At 33.7% G+C, this 12,159-nt stretch overlaps 1 protein-coding gene across 4 annotated transcripts in view; it reads left to right on the top strand.

The window, feature by feature from the left end:
* SNX16 (sorting nexin 16) overlaps positions 1 to 11,628 on the top strand; it is a 31,406-nt gene extending 19,778 nt beyond the window's left edge. Inside the window, exons 6-9 of one of the 4 annotated variants that reach the window (XM_087961950.1) lie at positions 554 to 690; positions 1,533 to 1,652; positions 2,124 to 2,231; positions 11,509 to 11,628. In XM_087961950.1, the coding sequence (XP_087818076.1) occupies positions 554 to 690; positions 1,533 to 1,652; positions 2,124 to 2,231; positions 11,509 to 11,512 (369 nt within the window). In that variant the 3' untranslated portion in view covers positions 11,513 to 11,628. Of the gene's footprint in view, positions 1 to 553; positions 691 to 1,532; positions 1,653 to 2,123; positions 3,614 to 10,126; positions 10,442 to 11,508 lie in introns of those variants that run through there. The other 3 variants (XM_087961947.1, XM_087961948.1, XM_026691263.2) reach the window with 3 other exon arrangements.
* The last annotated feature ends 531 nt before the right edge of the window (positions 11,629 to 12,159 follow it).

The raw sequence follows: 12,159 nt of genomic DNA, 5'->3' as shown, positions 1-12,159 counted from the left end.
GTTTTCTCAAAAACGTTGTTTGCCTTTGTCATCTTGCATCTTGTGTATCTTTAATTTCCAACTCTAACTTCCGGATTCATACACTGATTATTTTTCGTCCAAGGACTAATCAGACCAGCCCTAATTAGCAGCTGAGACAAGATCAGTTAAGTTCTATGATCTGCTGAGGCTACCAGTGGGCTTTCATGTCAGAGATATTTGAGCATCCTCTTGAGTTGCTTGTTTTTATTGTGGTTAAGGTGTAACAGAATCCTATAATTAGTCTTTCAGAATCTGAACAGTGTGAGTACACCTACATATACACGTACATACCCTCTAGGCTTATTTACATAAATAATGTATAGCCCATCTCAGTTTTGACTTTTATCTTTAAATAGAAATGTTTGAGGCAGTTACACAATGTTGTCAACTTTTTTGATTAAATTAACTGATCAAATAAAAGGTTTATCCAAAAGAAAAATTAATAATTTTTCAGGTTATTAGTTTTCTAGTACAAGGATATCAGTAGAACATTGATAGAACATTACTTTCAAAAATTTAAATTTCCTTCTAGGCTTTTTGTGAAACTTTGGAGGAAGCAAACTACCGGCTCCAAAAGGAACTTAATGAAAAACAAAAAGAGGTGGAAACTCTGAAAAAGTTGTTAAATGAAAAAGAATTGTACATAAATGAAATGGAGAAAAGACTTGGGTAAGACTGAAACAAAGCTGCTCACCACAAAATCTCACTATCATACCTAGTGATTGGAATCAAATACTTTAGGAACTCTGAATACTTCCTTGTATGTATTTATTTTTCAAATTTCTATAGCTTCCCAACTGTTACAACAGAAATGACTCTGGGAGGCCTATAATAAAGTTAAAAAATAGTTCACAAATAACAATTATAATTATTAAAAGTATTAAAAACTGTAAGACACAGCTGAACAAAAATTGACAAAGAGATATTAATAATCTTACTATTGTCCAGTTCCCCAGGGGCCCCCAAAAGGCAGGAAACACTTGAGATGGTAATCAGAGAGGAAATTTTAAGTTCTGTCTCTCCACCAAGAACATGTGTGAGACTTTGAGATAAAACCCGTATCATGTCTTAACTTCTATTTGAAAAGGAGAACGAGAACATTGCAACAGAGTTTGTAGTCTCTTAAGGGAGAAAAATAAGTATTCAGGGTGGAATGCTTTTCTGGCAAAGGTCATTTCAGAATTAAATATTCTGTTTATATTTAATAATTCAGAAACATTCAATTTTACAATCCCAGACACCAGATAAATGGTATCAGAGGTTATTTTATCTTCAATGAACATTTTTCAGCATACATTGACTATGTAATATTAACAATAATGAAAATTACTGCTTTGTTCTATCAATAGAAAGCTGCGCTTTAAAAGAATTTCTAGGAGAAAACTCCACTGAATGCAATGACTCTTTTAAATACATGTGCATAGTTTTCTCCAATGAAAGAAGCTTTCCCCAGAGACATTTTAATAATAATTCCCAGCTAAAATAAAAGACCTGCCTTGATTTTGTTACAGGGACTTAAATTTAGTGGAAACAAAGTCTTGTAAATTGTCAGGAGAGGGAAGTGAATGCAGTGGAGAAGTGGAGTCATCCGCAACAGAGGCAGATCAAAGAACGTTGGAAGAAGACAGCCGGTAAATGATCATTGAGCAGTTTTATTTAAAGTTAAGCTCTGAAATGCAAATCATCTGCAAGCTTAGAACAGTCCTTTGGGGTAACCCGCTGCAGACATTTCAGGCATTTTGCTGGAGATGTTTTCCATAGGATTGTGCCTTCATTATAATCAAACTTAGTAATTTTTATATTACTTGTCTTCAAGTTTCTGCACGTACTTGGGTTTTCCAATGCTTTTCTACCGCTTAAAAAGTCATTGGATGACATTGAAATTAAAAGTTAATTAATTGATGCCAATAGCTTTCCAGTTGGCTGTATGCTGAAAAAAATCACACGGCATGGTAACTTGTAGGATATGAGTATTGTATAAAATATGAGCCCCGCAATTTGCAGATAGACAGTGTCCCCATACTAGCACATATTAGAACTGAGTGATAGCTCACATTTTTGGCTCACATTTTTAATGTAAATATATTGATCTGAATCTGCAGGTCTGAAAAAGAGGATTGGAAAACCTCTTGGAGTGGGTCACTGGTAGAAAACTTTGTGCCAGAAATAGAAGTAGCCGAAGTGGCATATACTGCTGATATAGATGAGATGTAAGCATCACTTGTTTTGCTTATTTTATTTTATTTTTAAAAAAGATCTATCTGGAAGTTGTTGAACAACAGCAGTAGAACTGAAGATGATAGGAATGTTTACATAAATCATTCAGAATACATTTTTGACACAAGAAGAATAATCAGTGCTGCTGCTTTAATTCATTTGTTATCTAAGATATATTGATATGTGGAGAACTATATTAATATATAACAACTTTGGTTAAGTTTATGTTATGCCTAGAATCCTAAGTAATGTGTATAATTTAGCAGAGTAGATAAAGGTTAAATGTCAATTATCATTTGGCTTGTCACACCTGTTTACTACTACTATGTGACTATTTTGTATGGGCAGCTTTTGGTATCTGATTTTGCAGATTCTTTATATAGGATATAGTTTTATGCTCTGGAAATATAATACTGCCATCAGGCTTCAGAAACAGTATATGATCTCTCATGTTTTTAAAGTGATAAATTTAAATATGTATGTTTTAATGCAATAAACTAGAAAAGCTTAAAGTACCAAAATAATACTTCAGAAATAGGAATAAGATTGAGAGTTTTTTATAATGGGAGAGGGAGAATAATAGCCTAGTTATACTGTAGATAGTCATATACACTTGAAAATATTGTAAAAACTGATTTAACGTTGTACTTGTTTTTTCTTTAAATCTTACGATAATTTTGCTATAATAATCATATATATATATATATATATATATATATATATATATATATATATATATATATATATATATATATATATAAACACTACCTCCTACTTTGTTACTTATGCATAAGTGTGCTGTTTAATACCTATTCAATATGTATATGATTGATAATGGCCATTTGTTAAAGCCATACTTCTGCACCGTTAATGAAATCTAGTTGCAGTTTGTATGAAGATACCAGGAATTCTGTAGCTTACATACAAATTTTGTTATGCCCAACAATGCACTTTATTGTAAACACACACCTTGTGTCAGGATCACTGGCATATGCGTATACAGAGACACATACACACACACCCATGCATACCTTTTGATCAAGAAAAGGTGAAGTGATTTGCACAATCATGTCTCTTTCTATTATGCCTGTTACTTATGTTTGCTGTAGTGTGCGTCAGCTTTATGGAATCTTCAGAAACATTTTGCTGAGCGGCTGTTTGCTCAAAGTGCCTTTTGTCTCCTCTTCCCGTGAAAAGAATGCAAGCTTTGTTCTTCTTTATGCCATTTACTCTTTGTTTATCTTAATGTTGTTAGCACACACGTCTCCATGTGCTTGGACTTTTCAATGTTCACTTTGTAATTTTGGGTCTGAGGAAAAGCACTCTGTAGAATTGTATACAACTGTCCGAGGAAAATAAAGATTTCGACATGAGATCTTTTGCTGTCTTTTGTGGAAAAAAATTCAAAAGCCAAAGTAAAGGTAAAAGCTTCCTCATATTAAAGTTGACTTTAGTGACACATTCACCTGTGTCACACTTACACATCAAAGTTTCATCTGCATTATAAATATTATGAAATATATTCATTGTATGAAAGTATAAGGTATACTTTCATATAGATTTCTCAATTACTGTTTATTCCTACAACTTCCACTCCCATCTCCAATTTGTCCATAAAGTCTCTCAGTATTCAAGCAGTCTTCAGGAATTGAAGAGATATAACAAATAGTTATTTTCCTCTCATTTATGAACTTCTCTGGATACAGACCCTCCATGAATACAGAATGGCATGGTTGGATCTAGTCCTATATTATATGTTATTACTTGACATGTTGATATATTTTTAAATAGTTCTACCAAAATTCAAAAACAGGCCTAACAGCAAAACTCCTGATGCACCAGATATTTTGTTCATATGCAGATAAACATTTGGGTGTGGTATTTTTATATACTAGGTATGAAATATTTATTCAAGGTTCCCGACACAAAGACAAATACACAATGTCTAAATGCTGAAATCCTACTATTAAGTATAATCCAGTAGTTATAAAATACAGTTTCCAGATTTGAAGATTTTTTTAAAGGTATATTTTGTATAAGAGTTTAGATGAGAATTTTATAGGGCTGGTCTTTTAGGTCAACAAACTAATTATTTAAAAGTTTATTTCAGGCATCTGCATCTCCACACAGGAAAGATTCAAAATCATAGATATGAAACAGTGTTGTAACTTTCACTATACAATGTTGTTGCCTCCCAAGATGGGGGCCATTTGAAGAACAGAGTAAATGCCATATCTTAATGAATCTCTACTCCCATGTTATCACTTGAGGTAAATAGAGAGTTGGCGAAATTAACAGGATATGTGGTACTCTCCTTACTTCTCTTAATCTTACTTTCTACATTTTTCATTTCTCCTTCAAACTACCCACTTCCCCCATTTCTTGGTACTATTGGCTTACATCTATTATTATTCTCATCTGTGGGGAAAGACACACAGGGGGGAAAAAATGAAATCTCTTCTTATTGTTTCCAAAGAAATGTAGAAACTGGGTGCAGCACGTATGAAAAGGAAATGGAGTATAATTGAGCAGAGTAGGAAATTATTTTGGAATTACATCCCTGGAACAGGAATTCCAGAGGCAATTAAGAGTAGGGGTGTCAAACTCACATCATCACGATGGCATCATGTGATATGCTGGGACTTTTTTCTCCTTCACTAAACTGGGTGAGGGCAGGGCCAGCACTTGACACATCCAGCCCCACAAGCTGTGAGTTTAACACCCTTGATTTAGAGAAACTTAAAGTTTCTCCTATATAGTAAAGGAATCTTGGCTGTTAAAATGAGAAAATCAAGTATGCTTTCTCTTAGTAGCCATACATTAAAAATATCGTTCATTTGATTTCCCAAATAATTATCCAAAGGCAGGAGACATTTAAGATCAGAATAGTATCACTCTGAAGAGATCTATTTTATGTTCTGGTTTTTCCTGCAATCAATATTTTAAAATGCAGAGCGTTTTATATAGATTGCACTTCATGGTAATTGCTATGTGAGTTTAATTCTAGAAACGCACTGTATGCATAGGCTTCTTCTACCCTGTTCTGTATGCACCCATTTGTTTCTGCAATGTAAACAGAAAACAGGCCATCTTTTTCCTCACTCTGAACTACATCAAAAACTTTAACTGTGTAACTTTGTGTTATGTGCAACATAAAGCTATAGTACTTTAATCATACTTTATTAAGCTTTAGTGACCTATTGTCCATACAGGTTATGCTTTCTATGGGCAACTTTGTTAACATGATTTTAATATTGCTGGAAGAGTAAAGATAGGGTTACATGAGATTCTAATCCATGTTAATGATTGCTCACTTAGAAGAAAGGAGGCCTATGTTTGCAATCATTAAAAGGTTTTAGAACTTTTTAATGTTCCAAAATTCTTAAAATCAACACATGCAGCACATTTGTTTCTGTGACCTCCTATCCATCATAGTGTAGCAGACATGCAGGTAATTTCCACACAATTTGTGATTTTTTTTTCCCTTTGATATGTCTGTGCAAACATTTGATAGAGCAATTTGAGAGTATAAAGCAATCATATACTATATAATCATTGCATAACACTGTAATCATTATCTGTATACGCTGTATTTGAATGATTAAAGAAAAATAACAAAACCTAATTTTCTTCATTGGATGTTATGAACAGGTGCTTAAAATCTATTTTTAATGATTGAATTTGAAATCAAAGCAGCTTAATGGAATTGATAAATTGTAAAAGCATGTGCGTTATGAATGTTAAAATATCATTTGTTCTTTTGTCTAACTGCTAATAATACAGCATTCCAATATTTTATTGTTATTGGTTTCCTTTTTTCCGTTATCTTCCAAGAATCCAAACTCTATTTTAAGCATATTTTAAAGAACTTTTCAGGTTTTTGTCTTTTGCAAAAACTCAACTAAGTAGAATAACTAAATTAGAAATCTGCAATTTAGTTTATAGGATTACAGAATCTAAATGTATCAAAATACATTCCCAAGCTACCATCAATTATTTTTACATAACTTACTCATTCATGTTATTCAAGATCCAGGTCTACCAGATTGCCAATGGGCTTTTTTTATGTTTGTGACTGATTATTTTTAAAAGTTAATATTTATTTGCTGGCAGATATTGTTAAAGCCCCAAAATGACATTATTAGTTGCCAGAAAGTTCTATTTGTATGAAAAAAGAGTACACATAACAGCTGAAAAAGGGAGTGCTGGGATATCAGTGTGGAAGAAAGGTCTTGGTAGAATAAAATAAGATAGTCTAACAAATAGAAGATGTTTAAAGATGAGAATGTGGAAAGAGTTTTGATACTTTTGAACTTTGGTGCTGGAGAAGACTCCTGGAAATGGCATGCATAACTCAGAAAACAAATCAACTCAGCATTATTGCTTGAGGTGCAAATTACCAGACGCTCATATTTTGGAGAAATCATGAGAAATCAGCTCCTTTGAAAAGTTTCTAATGTGGACTTCTGGTTTGAGCTTCACGGACAGACCGAAACTGCGATCGTGCGCAGTTTCGATCCGTGCTCGCCGTTGGAGCACCCCGAGCCAGCTGGATTCGGGGCTAAGCCACCCTGTAGAGGTGGTGAAGAAGGGGGAGACTGCCAGCAGGGTTGAGGAGAGCCGCATCTCTCCTCCTCAGCTGGCCATTACTCCCTTTCCCGAAGGTGGTTGCAGCGGTGGTCAGAAATGGCCACTTCAAAGAAGAACTTGACCGGAAAAGAATGTGCAGGAGGAAGATAAGAAGAGAAAGTCTTGGTTAACCGGGTTAAACTGCAAAAGCAACAACTAAGGTACCCTGGAATTTAAACTACAAAAAAAGTAACATTCCCAAAGAAGATTTTGAAGCAGCAAAAGAGAGAGAAGGGAAAGGATTTGGTTTTTTTTCTCTCTCTCCCTTTCCCTATATTGACAGCTAAGCAAGAAATTGGAAAAAAAATTCACTTGGACATCAATAGGCATTGAAGCTGAAAATAAAATGTCAAAGGGATAATAAAGATTTCTGGATACTTAAAAGCTTTTAAAAGCGGGAAAGGAGAGAAAAAGAATAAAAGGGCAGGATCTGGGGGGGGGAAAGGAGGAGACTGCCTGGAATTAAAAGGAATCTACAGTAAAACTTTAACAAGACTTCTAAAAGATACATTTTAACTGAAACTTGGCAACAAAATAGTAGAACCCCAAGAAGAGAAAGTGGAAAAAAGAAGCAAAAAGAAACAGCTTCGGTGTATTTGGATTACTTGGTGATCTCTGGATTTTTGGTTATTGCATTTGAATGACTAAAATTAATCAGGTGGTTGTTTAAAGGTTTTTAAAATGGCACCACTTTTAGAAGAATTGAAGATGGAACTTAAAAAGTATAAAGAAGATGCACAAGAAGGAAGAAGCTCTTTTGGCTTCATATTTCAATTTTTAGAAATGGAGATTTGGAACTATGAGAAACAACAAGAAACTCCTGCAGAACAAGAAGATTGGGACAAAGAAGAAGCCATCTTTAATGAACAAGTAATTTTATGTGGGGAAGAAAAAGGAAAGGGGGGAAAAGAGAATGAAAAGTTTAAGATTTAAAAAAACAACCAAAGAAAAGAAAAATAGTTTGAAAAACAAGTATAATATTGGAAAGCAACAGAAGAGGGGAATACAGAAGAGAGAAATAGAACTAGAGAGACAAGGGGAGGGAGAAGAAGAGAGGGAAAAGGGGAGGGAGAAGAAGAGAGGGAAGAAGGAAAGGAAAAGAAGCTACAAAGGACAGAAACAAGATATAGAGAAACAGGGCCTATTTAGAGGTAAGGGGTGAAAATTTAATTGAAAAAGGGATTCTGTAAAGGTACATAAGATTGTATTGTTATATTAGAAATAGAAATAATTTTAGAAAATATGAAATAATGTATGATTAAAATGATGGATAAAATAGTTATTGTAACCCACTGAAATGTTTGTTAATAAATAAATGAAATAAAATGAATGAGAGAATTGAATTAGGAAAGGATGGGAACATTTTAATTATTTAACATTTTATAAAATATAAGTGAAGAGGAATAGAGGGAAAAAATTAATTATGGAAAGCTCATAACTGTTCCCAAAGAAGTATGATATTTAATTGAAAAGTAATGTTAAAGAAGTTAAGATTTTAATGAACATTAATATTAATGATAGAATTGAATTGGAATGGAATGAGTGTTTTAATTACATATATTTATAATCTTTTCTTAAGAATATAGTGTGTATTTTAAGAATGTACCAAGTAGAATTCGAATGGAAGTTATGTATTATATTGAATGTTATAACTTTAAGGTATATATTGAAGCTTAAATAAGAGTTAAATGGATAAAACTAAAAGATATAAAGGTGTCATACTCCAATTAGTAATTACAGGAGAAATTTTGTTTAATGAGAAAAGATAATAGATAATTGAAACAGGACAGACAAAAAATATAAATACAATGATTTGAATTGAGACGAGATAATCAAAATAAAATTGAGAAAATTAAAAGAGGGGGAAAGCTATGTAGAAAATGTAAAATAGCAATAAGATATGGAACAGAACATAAAAATGAGCATGAAATTGAATTTGTGTCTGTACGAAGAAGTGTAACCTGGGACCATGCTACTTTCAAAAAAGATGTTTTATTTGTATTGTGTTTTTTTGTGTGTGTGAAAACTCAAATAAAATTCCCCCCAAAGAAAAGTTTCTAATGTGAGAAACTGGACTGAATGAATTGAATGATTAGTAGCAAGGTGGATGGACTTGATTGCAGTAGCAAGGAATATGTATGGACAGCAAACAGCCTGATGGACAACAAGTCATAATCGAAAAAGACAGTATAGTGATGAAGAATCAACATTGACTTGACTGCACCTATTTGATCAATCAAGAAAAGATTTAAGAAAGCAGCAGAAGTGTAGCAATATATAGTAAGTATTAGGAACTGTAAATAGAATCTGAAATCAAAATATTGCAGAGTGAAATGTTCTTATTCGAGCTTCAAGGCACCAATGCCTTTCTGCAGGAAAAAAATCTATATCTACCCTTCTTCTCCAAATCTCTTTACTAACTGATAGTAATTTTGTGATTGAATGTGATCAGTTCATGTTGAGGTGTTCCTCTTTAAAACCCTTTCTGTATTCTTTTCCTTCCTACACATCACTCCATTTCCCCAGGCAATTTAATTGAGTAGTCCTTGCATTCATTTTGACTTTTTCCTCTTCTTCATAAAATCATGTTTGTGTAATTTCTATTATTTTTTCAGTTTTATCAATTCAATTTATTTTCCCATCTGTTATATATAATACACACAACACACACACACACACACACACACACACACACAATCTTTTTCAGCCTTGCAAACTCTTCAAATCATCTCATTTCTTTGGAAACACCATTCTAATCATTTAGAGCCAGAATAAAACTGTTCTGCTCCTTGAAGAATTAAAGGATAGAAAGGTAATCAAATTGATAAAAGGAAACTGCAAAATTGGGTGCGGACCTTTCCCCATACAATTAATTCCGGGTGCTATGCTTCGCAAATCAATATTATTAGGCTTGACCCTACAGGCATTCAATCTGAAGTCTACTTCCCCATGTTCCAAATCTGCTTCCTAGAGATCCCTGGGTGTCAGTAACTTGGGAAATTATAGTTGGAAAAAGAAGCAAAAGCCCGGGGCTGTAATTTCCAAAAATTCATTCTACCGTACATGGTATTTAAACTAGGGGAGGTAAGAAAGCCAACAGAAAATATTTCTTTAAGTTTAATTTGCAATGGGGAGTAGGAAAGGAATTTCAAAGCATAAGTGTACAAGTTTGTAAGGGAAGGGTAAACTTCCTCTTTATCCTGTGACCCCTACAAAGTTTAGAAAAAATGCTTTCACTGCCGCCAATTATTTTTTTCAGCTTGATTGCCCAGGAGGAAAAAGGATTTGCAACATTCAACACTCCACTTCCTATGTGCTGTAACATTCCAAATTCAACAGAATCCCTTTTCCCTGTGCTATACCTCTTTTTTTTCCCCTCTTTGTTTTAAATAAGGCCTTTGGCCAAGGCATTAACTTATTGATATTAAATGTCATATCATTAGTAGTGTGTGCATCTGTAAGCTCTGATCTGTTCAAACAAAAAGCATTTTACATTGGGACAACAAAGTATCACACGAACATATCAGTTTCTTAAATGTGTAGTTTCTTTTCCCAAATAAACATCTCTCCTCTGGAAATGGTAATTTGTGCACTTTCTTTCCTCCTTTGTTTTCTCGGTGGAGGATCTGGCACCCTATCTCACTTGCTGTGGATTGTAAATTGTTGCAGTGACAGTAATTTGGAGGATTAGCAAATTGCGGTTTGTTCTGTGGGAAGGACTTGGTCTCCCAACAGTTTTCAATATGAAAAGCTTCAATGGGCAAGAGTTAAAATCAAATATATTCTACTTCCAAACTGTGGAAACACTATTCAAGTTAGTAACTCATCTTGATTCATAAAGAATTACTATTTTGGTGTTTCAAATTCACTCATGCTCATTTACTTGGAATATATTCCTATAGAAAATGATGGGTTATATGAATGAATTTCTATAGATTGCAATAACCATAATAGTGTTGATAAAATTTCTATGATATACTGATGTCACAATACAAAATTCTGGACCAAGCCCAGAAAGTATGCAGAGATGAGCAACAAAGATGATAAAGGGTCCAGAAGCTAAATTGTATGATGAATGGTTGAGAAAACCAGGTAAGTCTAACCTATCGAAGAGAAGGATGAAGGGAGACGTGATAACTGTCTTCCAGTACTGTCACAAAGAAGAGTGGATTGACTTATTTTTCAAAACACCAGATGGCAGGACAAAAATTAATGGGTGGAACTTGCTAAAGAGAGATCCAGCCTATAAGTAAGGACAAATTTTCTGACAGCAAGAACAATCAGTGGAACAGCTTGCTGCTCAAGAGTTGTAGATGCTACATCGCTGGAGGTTTTCAAAAATAGACTGGACAACTATTTGATAGTATAAGGATAGTATAAGGTATCTGCCTTGAGCAGGGAGTTGGACTAGAAGAACTCTGAGGTTCCTTTCAGCACTATGATTCTACATTCTATGTTTTGTAAGTCTTCTCTTGTTTGGGATGGATATTTTGTGCAAATACTATTTGCATAGCTGTAGAATATATTGCACACCTACCAGAAAGCATTTCTTTAGCACATTTCTAGGTTTTAAAACGCATTGTGTATGGTTTCTCAAAAATCTTTCCAATAGGTCTTGAAAAATTGGTATCATTCTTTCAGATGAAGCCGTGAAAGCATGCCCAGTCCATCACTGAGATCTGAAAATCCCATTGGAATTGCATATTTTGCCATCGTTATGTAAGTTGGTTATTGAAGTAGAACTTAAGGTTACTCAGAGGAAGGTGTAGGAGAGAGAAGCAAGAGGTTTATCCATGATGGAATTCAGAAAGCACTCTGTGGAATGCTTGGGAATTGCAATTGGCCATTAAAGGAATTTCAGAAATCAAAAGAATTGAATTCTGAAAGAGAATGAGACTGTTCTGACAGGTTATCTATCAAATTTAATATTTTGATACAATATCAGAGGTTGCCAGGAAACTGCTAAATCTGTATGCCAATCTAGCTGAAAAGATGATTAATTAAAGGAAATCTTCATTTAGAATTTGTCCAACTATCAAAGACTCCCTTTTGCCAAAAACTGTCCTATGGTACAAAACTTGTATCAGTAATCATTGAGGTAATTCACAAAATAGTATTTTTAACAAGGCACATCTTATTATTAAATACTATTTTTTCATATTCAAAAAATAATAGATTTATTTTAGAAAAGAGTCCTTCAGTAGCTGAGGAAGAAACATGATTAATTTAAATAGTACAGTGTGAGATGTTAAAGTGAGAATAAAGCTCTGAGGGGTAGCTATATTCTCACTT

Source organism: Notechis scutatus, chromosome 3, assembly GCF_049901735.1.
Source record: "Notechis scutatus isolate UNSWTSFEM ecotype Mainland chromosome 3, rNotScu1.2, whole genome shotgun sequence".
Classification (NCBI taxonomy): Eukaryota; Metazoa; Chordata; class Lepidosauria; order Squamata; family Elapidae; genus Notechis; species Notechis scutatus.
This window is presented reverse-complemented; position numbering and strand designations above follow the sequence as displayed.